Source organism: Podarcis gaigeae, assembly GCF_964106915.1.
Source record: "Podarcis gaigeae genome assembly, chromosome: 1".
Lineage (NCBI taxonomy): Eukaryota > Metazoa > Chordata > Lepidosauria > Squamata > Lacertidae > Podarcis > Podarcis gaigeae.
Window position 1 is genome coordinate 114731001 of NC_139678.1, and position 26636 is coordinate 114757636.

The following is a 26636-nucleotide window of genomic DNA, read 5'->3' on the forward strand; positions in this document are numbered from 1 at the left end:
GTGTGTTGAGGTGAGGTGAGGTGAGTTGAGGTGTGAAGCAATACATTGACTTTCACATCACCTGTATTTGACAAGTGAGATCAAACACACCCCTCAAGCCAATAATAATCCCTAATTTAGCATGCAAACTGCTTCCTGAGCAGCCTGGCAGCATACCCTGCCATATTTTCCTATGACCTAAATGCCTGTTGGGTAAGTGATGAAATTCCAAAACTACTTGGGTAGGGAGTGAAGTGGGGGCGGGGCACGCTCACAACCTTGAGCAGTGCAACTACAAAATCACAATTGTCATTACTGTGATAATTGTGACCTTTTGTTTGCCTCTTCCAGAGACCTATATCGTTGGCAAAATAGCCAGGAGAGCCATTTGCATGCCTGTACTAGGGGAGCTGTTTATCAGTGGTCTATGCACAGAGAGTACATTTAAAAGGGCTGCCCATGAGCGGCCACCCTTTATATTGCTATCCAGACAAGTGTTGTCTTTTAAAAGCTGCTCACATCAATTAAAAAGAAAAAGAAAAGAAAGGCCCTGTCCTCAGACTTACTTACTAAAAAGACAAGACACAGAGAGGCAGGGTTTGGTGAGGAGACAGTGGACAGTATTAGATTAAAATCCTGATCTGTAAGCCATTCATCGCCTTTGAGGCAATTTGTGTAATTCTTCTCTCCATATCTGAATGAAAAGCAGCTGCCATTTCCCTTTCAACTTGCTCTAACTCTAAAAATGAAGGTGTGGAAAAGGTGTTTGTTGCAGAGTTAAAAGACTTATCTCAGGTTGTGACATATTCCATCTTTCAACATTCCTCTTCAAATTCCACAAGGCTCAGTGTAGTGTATTATGGACTATGTAATGTGTGTGCTCCTCCCTAAAGTCTTTCAACAGCCCTGTTAAGTTTTCATCCCTGCAAGCAGTCAAACTACACCAGTGCTGACAGTCTGTTTTGGGGGCAAAGCTGCGAGAAAGCTGCTTTCTAAAAGTGGAATAAATGAAAAAATGGAGTGAAAACACAGGCCTTCTGTAAGTACCGTCCAGCCCCAGTCACAATCTTAATCTCCCATTTGCTCTGCATCTAGTATGTTCCCATTGCTGGTTTGGGAAGTTGTGTACACACACACACACACACACACACACACACACACACACACAGAGTGTTAGCCACAATCCATATTTATGCTGGATCTATCCTGCCATTTTTTAAAAAGGAAATACTACTGCATTTCAGATGCCCCCCCAATACCAGCTTTGATCCAAATCGAGAAAAAGATTGGCCTAGCAGCCTTTGAAGCTGGTCATGTGTATGTAGCCTTAAAGGTAAAGGAAACCCTAACCATTAGGTCCAGTCACGGACGACTCTGGGGTTGTGGCGCTCATCTTGCTTTACTGGCCGAGAGAGCCAGTATACAGCTTCCGGGTCCTGTGACCAGCATTACTAAGCCGCTTCTGATGGACCAGAGCAGCACACGGAAACACCGTTTTCCTTCCTATTTATCTACTTGCACTTTGACGTGCTTTCGAACTGCTAGGTTGGCAGAAGCAGGGACCAAGCAATGGGAGCTCACCCCGTCGTGGGGATTCGATTGGTTTAACCCACAGTGCCAACCACATAGCCTTACTGAGCGTTTAATAAGACTCTGGGTGAAGATGTTGTTGTAGTTAGTGCAGCTTCAAGGACCGTGAGAATTTCGCCAACAGACTCTTCGTGGTTAACTGGAGGTATCTGAGGCATGCGAAAACTGAGGTAAGCTGAAGGATCAAAGCACTTAGAATTAGTCGACTCCAAAAACCACTCCCAGACAGCTAATCCCTTTCCACGCTCTTTGTTGTTGTTGTTTAGTCGTGTCCAACTCTTCGTGCCCCATGGACAAGAGCACGCCAGGCACTCCTGTCTTCCACTGCCTCCCGCAGTTTGGTCAGACTCATGTTTGTAGCTTCGAGAACACTGTCCAACCATCTCGTCCTCTGCCGTCCCCTTCTCCTTGTGCCCTTCATCTTTCCCAACATCAGGGTCTTTTCCAGGGAGTCTTCTCTTCTCATAAGGTGGCCAAAGTACTGGAGCCTCAGCTTCAGGATCTGTCCTTCCAGTGAGCACTCAGGGCTGATTTCCTTCAAAATGGATAGGTTTGATCTTCTTGCAGTCCATGGGACTCTCAAGAGTCTCCTCCAGCACCATAATTCAAAAGCACGCTCTACCACCTCCCAACTGTGAACCATCAGTCAACCCGTCCAGCTTTCATTCCTTGCAGTCCTCATTTTCCGCTTGCTTTTAACATTCCACACTCCCAAGTGATTTCCTGCCCCAACACCTCCAAACCCAAACTGCGTACATGGCACATTGCACTCCTTCTAGAAAACACATGCATCAAAATGGCTGGAAAATCACATTTAAGCAAAATATGAGAAAACACATACTCTAGCTGCAAAACCAATGCTTTAAGAAACACTTTTTTTAAGGCAGGCCTGCAAGCACCACTACCCCACTAGGGGAAAATGTGAAAAGCCTTTATCTAAAAAACAACAACCCAGGCTTAACAGTTCACGCGACTAAGTAAGTACAGTACTAGGAAAAAAGTATGTCTCTAATGTCTTCATACCAAAAGGCCAACTGTCAAACTCCTACTGTCATTGTTGCTTAATATGAAAAGTCATTCTACATATTGTAGACAAAAAGGCAGATCTGCATCAACACACAACTTCATAAAAAGCACCTTTTTTTTTTAAAGGACTAATCTTTGTCACTCTTATTGAAATAATTAAGGCATGGAATCTCTCCTGTAAAGCAGTTGTAGGGGCATATGACAAAGAATTTAAAATGACCACCATCGGTTGTGATAGCATACCTGTCAACTGCTCCAATAAAACTGGGGCACCCCAGTTTCGGGCAGCATGCTCTCAGCATGGAGCCCCAAAACGCACGATCACAGAGCCCAAAAACTTGTGGGATCGTGACCTTGTGCGATATCAGGGAGCCCCAAAACACGTTTTGAGGCTATCACATGGGAGAGGGGCCATGTCCCAGATCTTAAGGTAAGCATGTTGAAGGGTATGTAACAGTTTAGACCCTTTCCAGTTTACCATACAAAGCTAACACTGAATTTAGGGCGCTCTGGGGGGGGGGGTTTCCTGCACAAGGCACCAAGCCATGGGGAAGCAATATCGAGAAGATCCATAACTGAGAAGATCCATTTGGTGGTGCCAAATTTTGGCCTGGCGCTGTATCACAAAAGATTACCACCCCTGACACAGATGGGCACTTATGCCCAGAAAACCATTACCCCTCACCTAAAGCTGATACGTCTCCTACTGGCCTTTTAAAAAATAGTCCTCATTGCTGGTACCGTCAAAAGAACACACGCACGCACATTTGTATAACAAATTTAATAAAAAGTGAAGCATACAGTTTTAAAAACACATATGTTTATTTTCTGCAATTGGCCCACTAGAAAAAGCCAAGCCACCACACGCTGGATCCCAAATCACTTTTATTAATAAATCTTTTAGTATTCTGTTCCTCTTAATTTATTCTAGCTTTGCCTGCCTTCCTAAAGTGGGAGCAAAGGAGGAACAAAGGAAGGGGATGAGTCCCCTGTTACAGCTGGAAATGTTTACTGCCAGTTCATGCTCAGACTGATGTGATACAGTGGTCTGAAAATAAATTAAATTCTAATGTCCGTTTTCAGGAAACATAGAAAAAGAGAAGAAAAACAAAAAAGAATTACTGCTTCCAGAAAAGTAGGTGAAGGTAAAATATAGACCAGGCTAAGCAGGCCCCCGCACTTGGGATGTGAAGTCCACAGCTGTTAAAGAGTCAGCATGAATGGAGAAAAACTATTGAAGTGCAGAGAATGAAATAAATGGAAAAAACAGCATAAGTGAAAGGGTTTTGGAAAACCAGCAGCTATTTTCAAAAACTGAGGTTTCCAAAGCTTTCAGACACCACTATCTTAAGCTTCTAAAAGGAAGCAGGCTTGCAGTTCTTTTGCTGGCAGGGCCTTCAACCAATCAGTAATTTAGTGCTAGTCAAATTTTAAAGACTTGAAAAGCACACGAGAAGGCCCAGCATTTCCACTATATATGCCTCTTGCTGGTCCTAATGGAGGACAGATATTTAAGTGTGGGAGTGCGTGTAGAAACTAGCTTAGCATAAAAGTTATGTGCATTTTTCTGGTTTTATATTATAAACTGCCCCGTGATCCTCGGACGAAGGGCCGTGTGAAAATTTACATAATAACAACAATACAAAATAGATTCATTCCTCTGTCCGTTTTTCCCTCTGACCCACCCAGCCATAGGTGCCAACTCCCCGGTCCCACCGAATTCCCCATAAAGTAAGGTTACCAGATTTTTTTTGAATGAATCTAGGGACACTTTTCAACTTCCTATTACATAAATGGATTTTGTCAGGGGACTGATTTGTAAATCCAGGGACTGTCCCCAGGAAATGGGGACATCTGGTAACCTTACCATAAAGGTGATGGGCACCCACAAATTTTGTTGCCAGGGCCATGCACGCTGCATGGTACCCATGGTCACGGGGCCAAGCTGACACTTCTGCCACCAGCATCTGGGAAGTTGCCCAGAAGAGAATGTGGCCCATGGGCTGAAAGAAAGGTTTTCCATCCCTGGTGTACAGGGACCTACATGAATGTGCAGGCTCCCGGAGAGATGCCAACAGCCACTTTTATCCTCCCTGGTCTTTTTTTAAGGTAAAGGGACCCCTGACCATTAGGTCCAGTCGTGACCGACTCTGGGGTTGCGGCACTCATCTCGCTTTATTGGCCGAGGGAGCCGGCGTACAGCTTCCGGGTCATGTGGCCAGCATGACTAAGCCACTTCTGGCGAACCAGAGCAGCGCATGGAAATGCCGTTTACCTTCCTGCCAGAGTGGTACCTATTTATCTACTTGCACTCTGACGTGCTTTCGAACTGCTAGGTTGGCAGGAGCTTTTTTTACTCCTGTGTTAATCACAGCCTATGGTCAAAAATAAAGCAATAATAATAAAGATTTTATTAAAGCTTTTTCATAATACAGCAAGATAAAAAACTATCTAAACAAAAACAAGAACAGAGAAAGTGCAGAGTCCTCTCTCAAAGGTAGCTCTTAATAGTGGACCCCCCCCCTTCCCCAGCTCTCATCTGTTGGCTGCTATAGCCCTGTTTAGGGAAGCTTTTAATGTTTAATAGGTTATTGTATTTTAGTGTTTTGTTGGAAGCCGCCCAGAGTGGCTGGGGAAACCCAGCCAGATGGGTGGGGTATAAATAATAAATTATGATGATGATGATGATGTTGTAATTATACTTTACAGAGTTGTGTGGAAGCTGCCCCATGTCGTTTGACTCTTTTAAATAGTTATAGTTGTCTTTTCTCCCAGAAAAAAACAACCATTCAATACTTGCTTTCAAAGTTTAAAAGGAACATACGACTTTTGCTTGCTGTACTTGCTCTCATCAGGTTGAATGTAGAAGAGAGGCAGGTGATACTTACCTTACTGAAACATATTTACAAGAATTTTTATCTGGGACGGACTGATATTTACAGATTGGCTCTGAGGCAGGCAGCAGCATAGCACAACACAACTTGCTGCTCTCACAGTTAAAACTCACAGTTGATAACTGAAATGAAAAAAATGCCTGTGTGTGTCATCTCAAAATTCTATACTACAGCACTAACCCTTTGCATAGTATTTTGGATGCACCATTCCAACATATAGGTCCCCTATCCCTGACCTACTTAGTCACTAGAGTTCCCTCTCCTGCTCTTTTTGGTTCTCCTTTCCCCTCGTTTGTGTAGGCACCCCCTCCTTTCAGTCTCTCATAAACATGCATCAGTTATACCAGCGGCACTGTTGTCGGAAGATAGCAGAAGACAAATGGCCTGATCAGAGAGACACGGTTTATGGACTTTTTACATTTGCAAGTGATGTAATTGAAAGGTTGCCATGCTTATTGTGTGCTATTTGGGTGTTTTCCGTATCAAAACTCAATAAAAAACAATTAAGAGGGGGGAAATGTACTAATCACATTTTGAAAGCTATTGCTGCTGGGGGAGTCGGGGTTCCCTGGATCTCTCTCCTAATGAAGTTTGCGACATGAAACCCTCGTCATTCTTGCCTTTGGGATAAAGGTCAATTGCTGTATTTGGCCCAGGTTGTTGCCTCTGGCTCCCTAGGGCTCCATCTGTTCAGGATTGATGAATTGCACTCGCATCGTGTTCCGTGTCAACATCAAGTGTCTGTTTTCCTTCACCCATTCCTGTGTTGCTCCTTCCAGACAAACACATTACAATTATCCAACTGTCTGTTCTGGATCTCGCCAGTCATTTCCCAATGTAGTTATTTGGTGAGGTTTGAAGTTTAAACTGATACATTCAGGAGTTTATATTCTATCAGCTAATATGTACAACTGGAGCGAGACAGTACCCATACTTATTGGGATGGAATGATCCTGAATATCTTAGCAGCTTCAGTAATGCAGTGGTACCTCGGGTTAAGTACTTAATTCGTTCCGGAGGTCTGTTCTTAACCTGAAACTGTTCTTAACCTGAAGCACCACTTTAGCTAATGGGGCCTCCTGCTGCTGCCACGCCACCGGAGCATGATTTCTGTTCTCATCCTGAAGCAAAGTTCTTAACCTGAAGCACTATTTCTGGGTTAGCGGAGTCTGTAACCAGAAGCATATGTAACCTGAAGCGTATGTAACCTGAGGTACCACTGTATAGTACTGAGCAGTGTTGCCTTCAGGATCTTGCCATACACACCCTCCAAAAAAAATTAACAAATCAGGAAGAGGTAGGCCATGTATATTCTTAGGCTGCATCTAATCCTGAGTCTAGGATATTCTGTGTGAAATGGGAATGTTAGTGGGATGGACCTTCTGCTGGTTTTGAGGCCCTTGTCCACTACACAACAACCTCCATTGCCTGTCCTGCTACTGAGTAGCAAAGATAAAAAAAGTGCAGGGGCATAATAATCACACAGGCTGCATCTAAGTGCTGGCCTGCCTGAACTAGGAGGAAGATATTAGAGAGGCTGACACAGTTAAACCTTGGCTCCTGAATGCTTCCGTTACCATACGTTTCAGCTCCCACACGCCGAAAATCTAGAAGTGTTCCGGTTTTCGAATGTTTTTCAGAAGCCGAACATCCAATGCAGCTTCCACTTGAGTGCAGGAAGTTCCTGCAGCCAACGGAAGCCATGCCTCGGTTGTCAAACATTTCAAGAAGCCAAACGGGCTTCTGGAATGGATTAAGTTCGACAACCGAGGTTTGACTGCGCAGGTCACACACTATTCCCCTTTTTGTGTCCACCCCAAACAACTGCAGGTTTGCTTGGCGAGCCTAAACTGCTAAGCCAAACCACCCCAGATCATATGTGCCCATCCATCTCACACACAAAAATCAAGTTTAATGCCAAAAACAGCATAGTTCATAGGATGTATTCCATTGTTGCACCAAAACGTACCAGGCTAATATAGATCCCTGGGGCTGCTATAGGGTAGGCAAAAAAGAAAATCTGAGAAATCCAACCACTCTGAGGCTGCCTCATCAACCAAGATATTAAGTGACCACCAGTTGCTGGTCACTCTTAAAACCTGAAAACAGCCGTCTTCTTCCATGGTTACGCCTGCTCTAACCTCCTTTCCTCCCCCAAAGCTGAGCTTATATCCACCCAGTTAATGTTACAGATCCACATCCTTAAGCTTTTTTATTTCCATAAGATGCCCAAAGTTTCAGGTGCTGCTGTAGCCTCTCTGGTTACTTGGCAATGAATAAAAAACAACCAGCCATTTGAAAAAGTATTAATTTAATCAGCTTAAGGAGAAATTTCAGGAACATTTTGTTCGATTAATAAGCTTTTATAATCTCAACATTATAACTGTGGTTGTACAATTACCTGTTCAGTATATGATAAACATGGTTTCCCGCTATGAGCCAAAAGCTCAATTGTATTTTTTTAGTTGGTTAGTATTCTAGTGGACAAGACTGGTGAATTTAATCTAGGGCCCCAAAGTTGTTATGTTACATAAGTCTTCGCGTGTGCAATAATAACAACAAAAATGCAGCTGTGGCAGACTCCAATTTGGACTGATATTGCAGGGGTAGCAGAAGGGGTTAGCTCTCTACTGTGTTGCAGTCCAGACCCACATTGCCACTCCACTGCCATTAAAAACCACCACTATGATTCTCGTGCATAGACACACTTAACGTAACCTGGTTTGGTCCTTAGAATAAGAGGCCCCCTCAGTGTGAAAAAATTCCTAAGAAGGAAACCCAACTTTCCCACAGATTTCTGAACCAAAAAACCTATGGACTGGCAAGAACCTTGCATCTAACCTTCTAACCCCATTGCAAAAAGATGTAACAGTCAGTAACATGTTTTACAGGCGTGAACTCTGCCAAAATAGAAAATGGGTTTTAGCCAGGACCTAAAGAGCTTTTTTTAAAGCACACAACACAGCTCACATATCACCCGTGGGATTCTAGGTTCTCTTCCCCTTCACAACACCACAAACTGCTATGGAAACTCCTAACAGATTTAAACAGATTGCAATTCTCCATGCATGCAAGCACCACTCAAGGCCTCAGGTGTGTGGAATACGTTTCCTGGTTCTTTGGATCCTGCCCATTACTGTGGCATTGGAGTAAAAGAGTAAATGAAAATATGGCCAACTATGCCATATTTTAAACGGAATTATGCTCTGCCCCGATATCACACTGACAGTTCAGCTACAACGCTCAAATTTTAAACAGAAGATTAAAAAATCCTAGGAATCCAAAGAGTTACACTATGTACGTCCTGTGGGATTTGAGTCACCCCTTATTTGAAGACACTCACAGCATTGTGCTGGGAATTCAGATTTGCCAATCAGCATGCAGCGGTGTGTTGTTGTTTTTACACATCCCCTGCTTAAAAGCAACCAAGGAAGGCTCTGCTTCACCAGCTTAGCATTCAATGAGAGGTTCCAATGGTTTTAGCAAGAACACAGAATCTCTAGGTCACCCCTCTCGTTTGCTTCTGGTCAGATGGAAAGGGGGCATGGAAAGCAGTGTTGCATTTTGAATGCCAGCTCCTCCCTACCATGAGGCACTGCAATACTGCAGACATCTTGAACCTTCAGCAAAATGAATGGTCAGGAGGGTTCAGATTATGGCCAGGCGCCCCAAAACCAAGTGTGTGCCTCTAAAATAGCTCTATACCTGCCTCCATTTTTGGTCAACCCTTAGCACCACACTAGATACTGATCTGGAGGGTTCTCTGCCATCTCCTCCCAGATGTCACTCCTGAAGGCCAGCAGAATGCTGGCGTTGTGTATGGTTGCACATATATGGTCCTTTGGAAGCCTAGTCAAGAGTGAGTGATTCAAGTCTTACAACTTCAGTGAAAAGATGGTAGGATGTTGCAAATCGCCATTAGAGAAAGCTAAATGGATGTTCTTGCGTATCCTTCACCAATACTTTTGGCCCTGTTGGTGTGTCATGAATACACTGTAAATAGCTTTCCATTTGAAAATTTTCACTTTTTAATGAGCATCTCAGTCTTTTGAATTAGCACTCACACACTTGCATATGTTTTACAGGTGCTCTTGCTAACGCTCCAAACAATTTAACCATTTCAACAAGGAAGAAAACGAAAAAAGGTCTAGCAAAATAGACGTAAGTAAAGCAATTTACAATATGTTCACAGTAATCTGCATTGTATCTTTCCCCTCAAAACCTATCCACTTTTTGCAGCTCCCCCCAGTTACTTCATTAGATAGGACAGTGTGAACAAGACACAAGTTTATACTTCATGATTTGAACACTCCTTGTCATCTATTTATCTATAAACTTATGAAAAATATCCCCATAGGGCATTTCCCTGTGCAATTTTCAGTAACAAAGGGTTAGGAAGCCTATAATAATTAAGTAAATCAATTAAGCACCATAAGTGAAACTACACATTTGGAAATAGAATAAACTTGGTCAGAGCAAGCAAAAATAATCAGGAAATTAAACTTTTGCTATCAAAAAGGCAATTTTATTCCCTGAAACAAACATCTGATCCTAGATATGGTGCTCATTAGGCACATGAAAACACTCTTTTTCCTATCAAATACAAAACTGAGTACCCTGGTGTAACCAGATTGTTGCCAATGAGGATACCTTGTACATGGTTAAGAAACAAAAATCTTAATGTTGTGCTCAGTCTTAATGTTTACTATAGGTACAGACTTTAGTAGAGAGTAATTGTTCAGGCCTATCACGCTGCAATTTTTTAAAAAAAACCTCTTGTGGATTAAATTTTTAAAAGGACTATCTGGATTGCTTTCATGAGTTCTGGTAAGACCAATAGCAAACTGACAATCGTCATGAGATATTATGCATTGGGTCTGTTTTGAAGGTGTTTTAGGGCATGAATGCAGTAGCTATGATTTGACCATACACTGCTTTGAGTTGACATGCTGGGTTAAGATTAAATAGCAAAAATTTAGGAGATCAGAACAGGATGTTTAACAGATGTATTTAAACTTCACATTTATTACCAATTGCTAGCAGACATTAACATAAACGTTATTTTGGGGGGTGAGTGTCACAATTTCAGGTATTCTATATATATATATATATATATATCTGAAAAAACTTTAAACAAATAACTGGTGCCTAAAAATGTAGGTATTTATAGGCAGAATTAAATTATTTTAACAATTCTAAGGTAGGTTCCATTCTAATGCTTTCTGATACTGTTTAGAAAAGCATGACATTTTATTTTTGTGGACTAAATTATTACACTCATAGCTAGGAGTCAAAATTTAAAATAGACTGTTTCAGAATGGAAATGGCCGAAACTCCAAATTACACTTCAGAATTAACAGGACCATTTGTCTACTTGGGAAATTTTGCCCTGTAAAAGAATCAGCAGGGCAAAATTATGAAAGCACTACACTTTGTTTAAAAAATATAGTGTGTTTTTCTGTATTTAAAAATAAATGTTTGCTTTTTGGAGTCAGTAAGTATTGTTCAGAACATAAAGTTACAAATGCTATTGAGACTACACTTTGTGAACTAATGCTTTCAAGTAATACCAGATAGGGGGAACTAGTAATCCAAAATTATTTTCGGGTTTTGTTTTTTAAAAAAATTGCAGCATGGCATAAATTTCATCGCCTGTTTGTTTAAAAATTTCAATAGAAAAGCTGTTTTATAGAAATATAAACCCATTTTTCATCTGCTTCTCAGGAGTGTTGCTTTGTCAAGAACGTCTCCTATGACAGAAACATTTAGTATCTGCCTTAGCTATTCTTGCACTATAGCAGGGGAAGCCATCCAAACAGGTTATCAGTTAGATTGACATCAGTATACTTTGGGCTGGTTGTGTGTGAGAAACGTTCTGGAGTACTCTGTGGGAAGTGTGCTATGAGTAAATTGTATGATCACATTTAACTGAAGAAAATTAAAGATGTAAGGAGTAAACAGCTTTCAAATTGGGTCCACGCTATATCTGGACACTGGGATAGCCATGAGACTCATAAACGATCGCTTTTTTGTGTGTAATTTCACTTTGGATAGTAACCAGGCTTATAAAAGGTTCCTGTTTCCAAAGATGTTATTGGGGTCCACAAATTGTTTGACAGATTTCAGCATCCCATAGCCAACATCTGAGATGCTCTCTTTCAGCCACTGCTTCCGTAACTTGCCCACTGGAAAGAAAAAGGGAAGGGGGGAAAAAGTCTTTAATATTCACCATAATAGCAGGAGCCAATCAATCTTGTGACCATGAATGAACAAACACTGGGTGATAAATGCTTTTATTCAAAAATGAGAAATGTTTTGCTTTATTTGATTTATTGAGCCCACCAGACTATCAAGCTCATTAAGCTCGATGTACTCCCAGAGGAAGCCTGTGTTCCACACTGCCTACTCTCTTTACAAAGTATGAAATTTAGATAAAGTTTAAGCCAAGATGGTGCGTCACATTAAAAATTAAATTAAAGCTGCATATATTTTGAACGCTGTGAGCAGGATATATTGAGATACGGCAAAGGAAACACCAATCCTAAGGCTTACTCTTTTTTAGATATACAAAAATATGTAGGCTTTCATACAAAGAGGCTTTTTAAATGTTGAGCACTTAAACATGCACAAAGTGGATGCAGCTGCAGGAAGTTACTAAAAAAATAATAATCAAAACAATCTGGCTAACAAGCCAGGAAGCACGTTTCTCACAAAAGTGGGTGGTTGAACTTAAGGCTGAAATCCTATACCCAGTTACCTGGAAGGATGTCCCCACTGAGCTCAATGGAACTTACGCCTGAGTAAACATATATACGATTGTGCTGTTAACTATGTGTACAACGAAGATCGCCATGACAGTTGCCAGGACTTTTGTGCGACTTAGCACTCATATTGCCTAGGATATCATAACTCAGTTTTCTGACTTCAATGATAATCTATTTATTTTATTAATTAAAATTATACCCCACCCTTTCTCCCCAAAGAGCCCAAGGGCGACCAGATGAAACAATAAAAAAAATTCAAATACAGTTGCGGATCTACAACATTCCAACATAAAAGTACAGATTTTTTTATTATTAACCATCAGTTGTGTCTTTTAATGGCTGTTAATTACTTAATAATTAAATAATTAAAATACTTATCAAGGCAGACACCCATTTATATTTGCTAGCTTCAACCAGGGCTCCGTTGGGAGGAAAGCCGCGATATAAATGTAACAAACAAACAAAGGGCACGATCCATTTGTATAAGCCAATATGCCACAGCCCCTGCCTCTTCCACGTATTTGCAACTAAATTCAACCCATCTTGCATGGCCCATTCTACCTAAAGTGTCGTTCAAATAATTAATGATGGGGATTACCAAAGGAGAGCAGAGCATTTTTGTTTCTTCTCTCTGAGGAATACAAACCGTGTTGCAGAGCTGACTGAACAGCAATGGCTAGGAGAAAAAAAAGCCTGATCTGTTTTCTAAGTATTTGGCAAAAGCACAAGCCAATTATTGGCATCAAATTCATATGGCAACCGCAAACGTATAAGCAGTGTGGTTTGGAGAGAGTATGGAAAATGTACATTTCGTTAGAAAAAGATGGGCCTTTTCCTGTGACCATATTCCTATTCTCAATTTGGCAAGGCTGTTCCAAGGACGGCAGAGATCTCTCAAGTCCAGCCACCCACATTCCAGTTAGAGCTAAAGAGACAATGAATAGTCTATGCTATTATCTGCTATTATCCGTAATATTGTTTCGGCGAACGTATCCTGTGGTTATGGATGTAATTGTCTCAAGAAGACCGAAAACAACTGGTCCAACAAGATGGAGCACATTAAAGCCACAGCAGGATGTCCGACAGCTAGCATGCCTGCCTTTCCCCCACCTCCAGTCATAATGCAATTCCACGAGGGACTGAACTGATCTCTCAGCCGCTGCACCAAACAGCCATTGCATATTTAATGAAGTCGCTCACCAAGTGCTTGAAAACAGAAGGTGCTCGGAGTGCATCATTAGTTCTGTCAGAGTGATAATTTACACATCTATCTTGTCACATTCTCTATGCTTTATACTTTTGCAATAATAAATCTAACATACATTTGATTAGCGAACCGGAAAGCCAAGGGGGGGGGGGGAGGAGAAGCCGTACGGCGGACACTGGTGGTCCTTTATGAACGCATTTGATGATAAAAAAATTAACCCCTTTGTTCCATAAAGTTACAAGCTGCATGTCTTTAGTGCTTATCCACAACTATGTGGGCTAACCAAGGTTTCGTTTAAAAAAAGAGCAACACCATTTTGTCTTCCTTGAGGAACAAAAAGAATATTTGAATCAGATGGCTCGCCGGTGTTTCCGGCCTGCAGGGAGACTTTCTCATTCCTCCCTGGACATGCCAAGGATTCTTCCATGCACAGGAAGTGCTCTACCACTGAGCTAGAGATATACAAACTTCCTGTCCACCTGGCTGCATAAATCCATGACTTCTCAGTGAGTACTTTCTACTAGCGAACTCCCTTGGACCATTCTGGGATAGCTGATATGTGATGGCTATTTCACAGATCCAAAGTATCTGTTCATGCAGCAGTCACTGGGTGAGTGTGCCTTTAATCTAGATCTGCTTCTGTCTTGTAGGCTTTTTGCCTGCAAGACAACCTGTAGCATAGTAATTGAGTATTTTTTTGCAATAATTAGTGTAGAGCCTATCATGGCTGACAGGCTGCATTTAGGCTTATTTGCAGTCCTGACCAGTTATCCATTGCAATACTTGCTTTCACCTGCCTTCCCTCCCTCTTAATATCATTAGCTGGTCTGCTCTGATGTCATAGTTAGGTGACTTGAGACTCTAAACTACAATTGCGGGTTGAAAATGCACAACCACCATTTGTTCAATTAACCCATAAATATCATCTAAATGGGGGTAATGGCTTTTAACCACAACCTTGTGTGCACATATCAGCTGAGCAATATGTTCAATGGAAACAGGCACAAAATGATGAAGCCTAAGACATTTTAATCTAGGCATGTCCAAAATCCTCTGTTTAATCTGGCCCCTGTGGCAGTTTATTTCCTGGGGTAAAATCCTAAAGAAACCCTCAACAACTTAATCCTAAAAAAAGGTCAACAACTTTGGCCGGCCCTCATGGCCCTTCACTTCATCAAATTTGGACACCACTGTTAATCACTAACAGTATTTAAGAACCTAGAACTTTTGGTAGATTTTTGAGAGCCTTTTCACCACACATGGTGTTTTCCTTCTGGGCACTTATACTCGTAACACTCCAGGATCATCAATGAAAATGTGTTATAACATTCTGCTATGCTTAGCATAATCTGAGGGGTGCAATTCAACATCAAACTCTTCCAGTCTGTGCAAGCACTGCAGCTTGCCAGATGTTACAACGCACACACACTGTTCTAGGCATTGTCCCAATCCCTTCCCCAAGTCAATTTCGGGGCAGGGAGGAGAGGACTATTGCAGAAGGAGAAGTCCTTGCTCAGGGCTTCCACCGATGGGACTGCTTAGGTGAATCCCCAGCACATATCTGTAGACTGGTACCAGCAACTGGCAACACTGAGCAGCCTGTGACTAGAAATAAGACTTGCTAATGCAAGTCTCAGACACGGAAAGGTCCGCAATCCACACTCCCCTGTTTTTCTGGCATTTTGGAGAATAGTGATGAGGGCATGGAAGGGAAGAAGAAAAAGTCCAGACTGGCTCTAGATGGGAGTGTGGAACATACACCCAAGTTGCCCCAATTGATGAAAATATGCTCCCATTGGATGGAGGACCATCGGATGGAAAAAGGAGAATTTCGCTGAGCATTTTGCTTCAAGCCCTTAGTTGACATTGCATATTCATTATGCCATGTTCTCTCTATTATTAGCTCTTGTTGAAGGTTGGCATTCAATGAGTTTTAGGTTAAACGAGCTACCTATATACTTAACCTTTTTATTGTTCTTTATTGGTTTATTTATGAAGTTGGGTTTTTTTTGAAGCAACTTCTCTTAAGTGTCTCAAGTTTTGTTTCAACAGCAGGTGGCTGCTCCTCAGGAACGTGTCCCTTAGAGTGAACAGTTGCTGCATGCGGAAATGGTAACTATTTAAGTTTCTAGAATAAACTCTGCTGTATAAACTATTCAGTCCCTTCCTTAAAACAACAAACACCATGAAGATTGAATTAAACAGGCTTTATATTCCTTATAGCCCCAAGTCTCAGACTACATCTGTTTTGTTTGATACACAAAACCGGAGTTAAAATAGCTCCATTTATCACAACATGATTGTAGGCAGACTAACCAGGCTGTCTGTTTCCAGATAGTGAAAGCAACTGTTATTAATCACAATTATAGGGCAAACACTGAAGAGGAATTGCATCAATATTCTTCCTCACAGAGGAACTAAAAAGTAATGCTGGGAATGTCATGGGAAGGCCTGAAGGTCAGTAAATAATAATTTTTTAAAAAGGATACAACCAGTTTCATCCTGAACAGTAAACTCCAGGAACATTAAGATACACAGGAGGAATTTAACACACAATATTAGATCAGATCACCACAGAAACGCCATTGGCAAAGCGGGGAAATGGGAGTTTCAAGGTTTTTTCATCATGTGATCTACGCCATAGAAGACGATTGACACCATTGATTTATTAATTGCCTTCTAAACAACCATCTCAAGGCGATTTACAAGATGGAGGGGAAAAGCGCCCAATGTGCCGGGATTATAGCCATTGAATTCATAATTCCTTGTACAGTGGTACCTCTGTTTTCGAACGTAATCCCTTCTGGAAGACCGTTCGACTTCCGAAACATTTGAAAACCGAGGTGCAAAGGGCAGTCTGCCAAGTCAACAGAGAAAGATGTGAAAAACAACAGATACGCAGCGGAAGCATTTACCTCCGGGTTTTCGGCGTTCGAAAACCAAAACGTTCGGCAACGGAGATGTCCAAAAACCGAGGTACCACTATACACCATTCTAGCAAATTCTCCCACGCTCAGTTTTTGCAACAGTATTGCATGCCATTTTTCTATCTCTGGGATCAGGACAGGCCACCGTAAGACATTTTGAATATACTTATATATTTATCCTGATGCATAGAATCATAGGATTTTAGAGTTGGAAGGGATCACATGGATCATCTAGTCCAACCCCCTGCAATGCAGGAATCTTTCACCCAACATGGGGCTTGAACCCATGACCCTGAGATTAAGAGTCTCAACATGTTTCTGGTGTGTGGTGCTCTCTGCTGCAGTGTCAGGCTGTACCCTTGAAGGGCCAGAGGAACCAATGAGACAGCAGGGGCAAGACGCCCACATGGCCTAACCCCAAACTGAATACTGCAGCCTTGGAACAGTCCGTGACGGCGTAGGCAGCTCAGGGTATACTACTACCTTCCTTCCAAGACACTTCCTTCCCACTACACCCTCGCCAGTCATACGGACAGCACAGGGTTGATAAAGAACTGTCAGACCACTGGTTTTAGCATACTGCAGTTATAATGATGGCATATAGGAAAGGAGGGAGACTAGTGCCAACTAGCTACCGATGCTACCGTATCAACTTGTGCTCAGAAACCATTAGGGAGTCCGTGCAGATCCAGAAGCACTGGCTTAATGTGCTCCTGAGCCACCTTCCTGAGGCAGAAAGGTTTTCATCGGCAGCCCCTTGGCTGGGGCGCAGGAGAATATCTCTTCTGACAATCACTTAAAATAGGAGTTACCTAGGGTTGGAAGTATTGGTCTATTTCTAATCACTTAGTTTCACACATGTGGTCAGTCATATGTCTGCTCCATCCCATTTTCTACTACTTAACTGTGTCGCAACATTTGGAGAAGTGTGCAATCTGAAGGATAGCTATGTGTTATGGATCTGGGTATTAGCGCATGAAATGCAAATCAGATCAGTTCGCTTTAAAACATGGACTGAACCAAGCTCAGCATCATCACAGAAGATAACCACGTCAAAACCTTGAAAGTCGTGTTCATGATAAGTCTCCCAAAGCTCTCCTGCATAACACAAGTAGCACCACAATGCTAGGTTTAACCGCACAATGCTAGGTTTAACAAAACCAGGTATCAAACACTGCTTATGTAAGCAACTGGAAACATTACCTCCATGATGATGTGACAGGCTTCCTCCATTAGCAAGGATTTCATCTCTAGCTGACATCTAAAGAATGCAAATAACTTAATTAGTCACTAAGCTCAATGTTGATGTAGCAATCTGGATAATCACACACCTTTCATTCGTTTTAAATACTAGCAAACAAACAACACAATGCAATCGAGATTATTTACACATTCTGCCAAGTTTAGAATCGGCTTGCATATTGCAAAATAGTTGTATCCCGCCCCCCTATTGGGGGATAGGTTTCCACCACACGTTACTGGAAGTCCACATAAATGAAGGAGGTACAACTCCTCTCAAAGGCTGGCAAAGATAAGGAAGCATCTCAGCTTGGAATATTGACATATGCAGGGTTGGAGCCATCTACAAAAAGGGCTCCTTCTGTTTGTGGAATTGAGGAAGGGGTTGGGGTGGGGGACAACAATTCCACACTTCTCCTTGCCGACCTTGTTCTGTAGGTTTCCCCAGCCCTCCGGAGCAGCTTCTCTTTGTGGGGGGGAGCAATCAGCAGAAACTGTTCCCCACTTTTTCCTGGTGGGAGGATCTCATCAGCGAAACCTCTGACCACAAGGTGTCCGCCTCTAACTTGCAGTTTTACTTGTTATAGTGAACGAGTTACTACAGCCAAGTTTTACATAACATGAAAGCGACGAATAGTTACAATTACCTCTATTTCTTCATAAACGTGAACAGGGTCGCTTAATCCTCTGTAGTTAAAGCCCAAATAGAAATAGACACAGGCGCCAGCATCGTAGGTCTGCGTCACCCTGTGAGTTGTTTTTTTTTTATATATAAAAATGGTATTTGTTAGATCAAGTAGCACACTGTTCTATACATAATAATGTAAGCCGACCCTGCTGGATTAGGCCCATTGAGTTCAGCATCCTGTTCTCACCGTGGTTGACAAGATGGTGTACTATGGAGGCACAACATAGCCATTGGGGCTAGCAGCTGCTGATAACCTTTGCTGAATGCTCTTTCCAAGATATCTAATTGGGTGCCTATCACCTGTAGGTGCAAGCTCCATGATTTAACTATGCACTTGCTTTTATCTTCCAACATTCAGCTTCACCACATGCCCAAGAGTTCTAGTGTAATGAGGGAGAAAAACCTTTCTCGATCTGCTTTCTCTGTGCCACGTATCATGTTATGAACTCCAATCCCCAGGACCGTTTTGCCCTTGTCTGAACCTTTCCCAACTCTACAATATACTTTTTGAGTTGCAATGACCAGAAAGGCACAAAAGCTGCCTCTTAAAAAACGAAACCCACAATTTCGTTTTAACACATTAAAATACTCGAGGTGCAAGAAAGGGAAGGACTATGCTTGATGAAGACCACTATGGACCATAGCTGTCAACTTTTCCCTTTTCTTGCGAGGAATCCTATTTGGAATAAGGGAATTTCCCTTTAAAAAAGGGAAACATTGACAGCTATGCTATGGACAATGGGAAATGTTTTTTCGCTCCATAGGACACTTTTTCCCTCTTAAAAACTAAGGGGAAATGTCTGTGCGTCTTATAGAGCGAATGTGTGGTCCCTGGGGCTGGGGGAGAACCCAGGCTTCCCCCGCCAGCCCCGCAAGCTCCGGGAACAGAGGCAAGGCTGCACGCAACCTTGCCGCCGCTCCCCGACCTTTTCTGGGGGCTGGGGTCGGGGGAAGCTCGGGCTTCCCCCACCTCAGCCCCGCGGCTAAAAACAAAGCTTCTTTGCTCTTTGGGGCTGGGGGGGGGGGGACCCTAGGCTTCCCGTGACAGCCCCAGAAGCTCTGGGAGAAGCTTTTTTCTCTTTGGGGCTGGGGGGGGATAAGATGTTTTTTCTTGATTCCCCCCCCCAAAAAAAAAACTAGGTGCACCTTATGGTCCGGTGCGCCTTATGGAGCGAAAAATACGGTAAATACAAGATAGCTTTACTAGGTAAAAATGGCTATCAGCACTCACTAATAGGGCCAAAAGGGGAAAAGTAGCAACACAATGAGAAATACAATTCTGATTTTTTTGACCTACGTACACTTCTGCTTCACCGATGCCATAATGTACACACTGTTACACTTTGGTATTTGCATATGTACAGGAAAAAAATGATAAACCACCACCAATCCTGGCATTGGGTAGCGGGAGAGGGTGGATCTATCAGACAGTATGGTCGTGGTGTCCCAAAACCAAGATCTGGCCCTTTCCCCCCAACCACCTCAAATCAAAAGAATATCAAGACTGCTACTGCCCTTAATTTAGATTGATTACATTCAATTTCATAGGCAGCTGAAATTTAATGTGTCTTACCGACAGGAAACGAAAGGTGGGAACTGAACGCCTCTTTCTTTGCATTCTCGTACTATTCTTTCCTTCACATTTCGGCAAAGATCTAGAACCCTGAAACAAAATATAACAGAGAAGTTGAAAGAAATGTCCGCTTATTTTCTGTACATATTTATTAGAGGTTTATGTGAGATTTATATTGCATTTCAGTAGGGTTTTTTTTTTTTTACAATTTATGTTAAATTGAAGTACATTTTGTTTCGTTAAAAGAAATGATTCTAAGTTTAAGTCTGTTGTGGAATTTTATCTGTCAGCACTGTAAGTTTATAAATGTTAGGGAGCCAAGGTTAAATTCAGCTTGTTTGCTTTAAAACACAGGTTGCCAGAAAAGAATAAAGTTGAGTAGGATTCTAAATGCAATGTTTAGACATACTAACGTTTGCAATGCAAAAAGAAAATGGCTGAGTTTACAGAGGAAAAGAAATGTAAAAAGTCACATAGCTCTCCAGGACTAATGGGCTGCTCCTGGTGGAGGAAGAGTTTTGAACACAGTGCTGGTGTGTGTACGCGCGCATGCTGTATTTCCTTGTTTCTCAAAAACATTTCCTTCTTTGTTACAGCTGTGGCATCTATTGCAATATTTTGCCCAACAGCTCACTACTTAGGAATCCTCTTCTAGTTAGGTGTATGTACTGCATAATCTGACAAAGCAGATACCATATATTTCTGCCAAGCTCCTCCTAACGTTAATCCTGCAACAGATAACATGGCCCACACTTACTTTGTAAATGCTCCTATATAAGATGTCGATATAGGGACACGGGTGGCGCTGTGGGTTAAACCACAGAGCCAAGGACTTGCTGATCAGAAGGTCAGCGGTTCGAATCCCCATGACGGGGTGAGCTCCCGTTGCTCAGTCCCTGCTCCTGCTAACCTAGCAGTTTGAAAGCATGTCAAAGTGCAAGTAGATAAATAGGTACCGCTCCGGTGGGAAGGTAAACGGCGTTTCCGTGCGCTGCTCTGGTTCGCCAGAAGTGGCTTAGTCATGCTGGCCACCTGACCCGGAAGCTGTATGGCGGCTCCCTCGGCCAATAAAGCGAGATGAGTGCCGCAACCCCAGAGTCGGTCACGATTGGACCTAATGGTCAGGGGTCCCTTTACCTTTAAGATGTCGATGGGCATGGCTTGCAAACTGTTTGCATGGGATGCAAGTATTTCACGTGAACTAAATCTACATTTGTTGTTTCAAAACTGCCATGATCCTGAAGTCAGTCAAAGTTACGTAATATACGGTATAGATATAGAGAAGCTTCTCACAAATGGAAGGCCTAACCCAGAAAATTGTGTTTATGCATGTTGTAGGACATGAATATTGTATTTGGAAATTGATAACAGTTAAGAACAACTATGCATGTGGAACATGATGAAGCTCTAGATACTATCTGAGCCCAACGACCTCCTAGAATTGTAGAACAATAGGACTAGATTTGGATAGTCTACGGAAAACAATTATGTATACAGGAAGCCATTCACTTGCTTATCAGCTGAGAGAAATTAGCTGTTTTCTCAATATATCCTTGGATAAAAATCAGTGGCTTGTTTAATTCAACAAGAAGCCTCATTAGAAATTCTACTGCAAAAGTAGGTCACACATGGCCTGAAAAATGTATAATCTCACCTTAATAATTTTCAAAACCTTTGTGACCCTTTTCATATGGTGCACAGCTTTTACAACTTCAGACAATGCAAAAACAGAAAATGAACTGATTTTACCTGTCCCAGGGAACAGACGTTTCAAACGATTCTCCTATTATATAATGATCCATGCCCAGGTCCTATAGAGGAGATCATTTGCAGATTAGAACTCCTAAAGTTATGTATCTATAGGCCTCAAACCTGCTATTTTGTATAATTACAGAACCCAAAACATTCAAGTGTATTAATATTCTGAGAATATTAATTTGTCAAAGAGACCTAGCGTACTCCCAGGACCTAGTGCGTAAATTTGTTTATTCTACCAACTACTTCAAATTGCTAGAGTCTTTTCAGCCTTTAGACATCAGGAACACAGCTGACATGTTATCAGGTCAAATGTTGTTTTTTTTAATCAGGAAGAGATTCGCCACTGAGTCCCCAAAGCAGACTAAGTGATGCACTGGGTTTTGAGAAGGAGGCATAACTCTGCCAGGGTCCTAGAGCCCTTCTACCTCCTTCCCCAAACTGGAAAAGCACTAACTGGGCCTTGGGAAGCAGGAGGGACGACTCTAGGACCCTGTCTTCCCCTCACCTCTCCTCGATAACAGTGCAATGGTGGGGTCAGATCTGCTGCCAAAATCAAATGGCCTCACCTCATTGCTGGCCTGTTCCTGACAGTGCCTACTGACCTTCATATATCTACCTAATGAGATGCTCAGGGCTAGGTAGCTGAGAGATCTTTGTTCAAGCTGTTTTGGGGTGGGGTGGGGGGAGAGAATGTGGACAGACCTGGATTCAAACTTCCTCCCCCATCTAATCCTTCCCAAACTACTAAAGCTGACCGATTCATTTGTCATGGGGTCGAAAGCATCCTGTAGGCAAAAGTTTGCAACTGCACAATTTTTTAGGAAGTGTAACAGGAAAGCGGAGTAGCCCAATATGCATGTTGTTCTTTTGTATATGAAAAAACTCTGAACCATTAAAATATGCAACAGCTCCCCCCCTTCCTTGTCTCATATACACAACAGCACAATACATAATGGGAAACTGAGTTTTTTTTAAAAAAGTAAATAAAATAAGAGACCTACCCGAAGGTAAGCAATGACAAACGTTAGCATGTATCCTCTCTGTCCATTGTCTTCTCCAGCTGCCAGACCACTATAATTTAAGGACAGTAAAATATCATATTACATTAGTTATTCCTATGGCATGAAATGGTTTACAGCATGGTGGTTTCCAATCAAGAATTTAGGCAGGTAAATTAAGTTCCGTTTAAAATACCCCATTTTAATTGATTTTTATGGAAGCTGCTCTGGGAGCCATTTTGGCTGAAGACTGGGGTACAAATGCTCTAAATAAATACATATTAAGTTTAAATGTGTGTGTATTTGAGAAGCTGACCCAAAAAAATAACAGAGTGGCAGGACAGCCTAAACTCATTTTCTCTGAAGGAAAAATAAAATGCAAGGCATGTAGGAACAAAATATCAAAGTGACAGGCAGTCATATCTCATTTACTTTTATTATTTTAAAATTCAAGTAGCAACAGTCACCTCTACCCTTCTGATTTTTGCTAGTTTGCTAGGTTTAAAGAACAGGCACATCTAATTTAGATTTTGTCCAGCTTCCCTTCATAATCCTCATTTAGTTTTAAAAATAGAGCTGAGGCCTCCTAGAGATCCGAAAGAGACAAGAGGGAGAGATTTTTGCTACCTGGCAGTATGAAATAAGACTACCTAACTTCTTTCTTTCTTTCTTTGGCGATCACTCATAGCCGAGTAAGATTGTCTTTCCATACACACGGTTTAAACAATGAGTCCGTAAGTGACTGTGGAGGCCAATTCTGGATCCACACGTCCTTCCACAGTGGGGACACAGGTTTCCAGGCGCAAGTTGATTGCGGTGTGGATTTGACAAGTGTGCCTTCCTGTTAGCACATTTCTCCCTTGCGTCCTGAGTTTGAGTGTCTTCAAAGCCCATGACACCTTTAGTAAAGGCTGTTCTCCAATTGGAGTGCTTGCAGGCAAGTATTTCCCAATTATTGGTGTTTATACTACATTTTTTTAGATTTGCCTTGAGACAGTCTTTAAACCTCTTTTGTTGACCACCAGCATTACGTTTTCCATTTTTAAGTTCGGAATAGAGCAGTTGCTTTGGAAGACGATCATCAGGTATCTGCACAACATGACCAGTCCAATGAAGTTGATATTGAAGAATCATTGCTTCAACACTGGTGATATTTGCTTATTCCAGTACACTGGTATTATTTCGCCTGTCTTCCCAAGTGATGTGTACAAATTTTTGGAGACACCGTTGATGGAATCTTGAGGAGTTGGAGATGGCGGTTATAAGTGGTCCATGTTTCACAAGCATACAGTTAGGTTGGTAGAACAAAATGCTTTGTAAACAAGCATTTTGGTTTCCCTGCGAATGTCCCAGTCCTCAAACACTCTGCACTTCAGTCAGAAGAATGCCACACTCGCAGAGCTCAGGCGATGCTGGATTTCAGCATCAATGTTGGCCCTTGTGGAAAGATAACTGCCCAGGTAGAAGAAGTGATCGACATTTTCCAACGTTACACCATTGAGTTGGATTTGTGGCGCTGCAGAGGGGTTATTTTGTACTTGTTGGTGCAGCACTTTGGTTTTTGGATGCTGAGTGATAGGCCAAGATTTTCATAAGCTTTTGCAAAGATATTTAGGATGGTTTGGCGGTCATCCTCTGAGCATGCACACACTACGTTGTCATCAGCATGTTGAAGCTCTATGACGGAAGTTACGGTAACCTTACTCTTTGCTTTCAGCCTGCTCAGATATAGCAGCGTGTGATAGAAATTGTGAGAGAAATGTCCACGATTTTCAGGAACATTTTCTTTTATTTAAGAGCTTTTCTCAAATACCAAATGGTAATGAATGAAAAACAGCATGCAGCTTCAACTCAAAGACCTCAGGGGCCAAAGAGAACACTTCTATGCAAACAGCATGTAAGCATGGTTTTTGTTACATGCCTGTTTCCCTCAAGTGAGGGGTCCCCCCAGTGAAAAACGAAATGGCAGCTTAGCCCGGCTGTGCTGCTGGCTATATAGGCACTTGACCTGTAAGCTGACTTTTGCATTTTCAGTTTCACTGGCACATTTGAGGCAGAGAAAATTCTGCAACCCAACCAGGCATGTGCAGCCCGGCAGTATTCTAGCAACATGGGCAACAGCTGACAGCTGGGGCAACATGGTGGGATATTCTTGGATAAGCTGATGACACTTTATCCCCTTGTTCTTCTGGCAGAAGAGCAAAGAGGTAGCAAGTACAAGGAAAACAGCCTCTAGGTGAAACAAGCTGAGTTTTGGGGGTAGTAGCCAAAACAGCTAACAGTGGCTGTCTGTTCCAGTTCTCCTCATCTTCTAGCTTCAATGGTAGCAAACAGAAGAAAAGGATGAGGGGCAGAGATGTTTGACCAAGAATGCAGGACAGCTCCTACTTTTTAAGCTGCCAGGCTATCCTGTAATTGCTTAATGTTCACAAAGTATCTATATTTCAGAAGGTGTTTTACTTCTGTCCCCTATCAGCCTGCCCCTTAAATCTCAATTCACTGCTTCTTGAAAGGACATTTTGGTGAGAATGGGAGGTTGAGCGTTGTAACATGTCATTCAGATATTAGGTTAGTGAACCTGTAACGCAGAACATTTGCAAAGTGTCTGTTTTTCCCCATTAAACACAGTGATCTAAGTAATAATTTGCTTAAATGGGAAATAAAGTTGTGGCCCAGACAAATATCTTCACCGTGGTTTCATTGATTAGTCCTGTAATCAATCAAACCAGATGGACACAAACCACCCTATCATTACTCAGCTTGTTATTAAAGTGAAATGTTTTCTGTTCCTTTGTAACAGCACAGAGCAATCAGTGACAGGAGGTGGAATACATATAATTAATCAAGTTCTGTTGATTAAATACAATTTCCTTTTTAAAACAGGCTGGCCTGAGTCACAGCTTTAGTCAATAATGCACAGTATTAAGGTATAATGCTCAAAACAATGCTCTCCTTCAGTGCGTTAAGATTTGTTTGTTTAGTGTCACAAAAGTCCCTTTCGTGTGCTACAGAGAAAAGGAAATAGCCCTGACCTCAACTGGACTATGGCAAAATGCATTCAATTTCGTATCACAGTTAAGTCCCTACAAACATTTCTGCTCAAGCAAATTCAAATGACTCTCTTGTGTTTTCAGGTACATTTTTATGCACTAACCTCTTAGTTAATGTCTACAATTTCATTCTCACTTTCCAAAATGGTTTTGTATTATTGAAAAAATGCATGATACCTCATGATTTCCATAAATTTTCATAAAAGGCCTCTGGTTTTCAGCTCTACAAAGATTTTGGACTTTTCAACACATTGCTTAACTATTAAGATATGAAGGTTTCATACCCAAATTTTGCAGCAATATCGTAAACTTGCTTTTCATGCTGAAGAACCTTCTCTCTGTCTCCCTCAAAAAGCAAGGTAGTGACACATAGCACATTGGGATCAAATCCTTTGAACTGTGGAAAGACAGGCATCTCCATTATAGGAAGGTAGTACAGCAAGATACCATTATTCATGTTGATCGACCATTTTAAGTCATTTACAATATATTCATGTTCCTAACTTATTCTGAACACAATACAACTCTTCTAAAGCAGATTCACAAGCATTTTAGCATAAACAAGAGGCATACTGCAAGGTAACATGGCACATATTTGAAAGTGCGATACTTAAGAGAAACGCTCAAGAGGATGTCGTCAAGAGAACCAATCTGAAAATTCACTTTTACGAACGCAAGCAGGGGGGGGGAGAGCAACCGAAGTGTTGTAAAGCATCCATTATTTTCTATTCTGCAACCATTTACAACTACTGCCATGTGGGTGTTTCTGATAATAAGTGAATCTTCATTCTCTGAAAATGAAATTTCATTTTGAAACTTTCCAAGTTCAACAAACTTCTGCTGCTAAAATAATGGAGGATACAGAATTAATATGTTGGCATCAAGATTAGCAGGAACAACCTATTGGCGTGTGTGGTTTCGCTTTTTTCCTCCCCCAACCCTA

At 41.8% G+C, this 26636-nt stretch overlaps 1 protein-coding gene across 2 annotated transcripts in view; it reads right to left on the minus strand.

The window, feature by feature from the left end:
- Positions 1–7783: 7783 nt before the first annotated feature.
- The window catches only part of AGPS (alkylglycerone phosphate synthase), a 54902-nt gene continuing 36049 nt past the window's right edge, over positions 7784–26636 (minus strand). Inside the window, exons 14-20 of one of the 2 annotated variants that reach the window (XM_083708028.1) lie at positions 25978–26090; positions 22647–22716; positions 21637–21698; positions 19888–19977; positions 18274–18373; positions 17591–17648; positions 7784–11674 (exon numbers count right to left, since the gene is read on the minus strand). In XM_083708028.1, the coding sequence (XP_083564154.1) occupies positions 11553–11674; positions 17591–17648; positions 18274–18373; positions 19888–19977; positions 21637–21698; positions 22647–22716; positions 25978–26090 (615 nt within the window). In that variant the 3' untranslated portion in view covers positions 7784–11552. Of the gene's footprint in view, positions 11675–15941; positions 16242–16459; positions 17649–18273; positions 18374–19887; positions 19978–21636; positions 21699–22646; positions 22717–25977; positions 26091–26636 lie in introns of those variants that run through there. The other variant, XR_014557278.1, reaches the window with a different exon arrangement.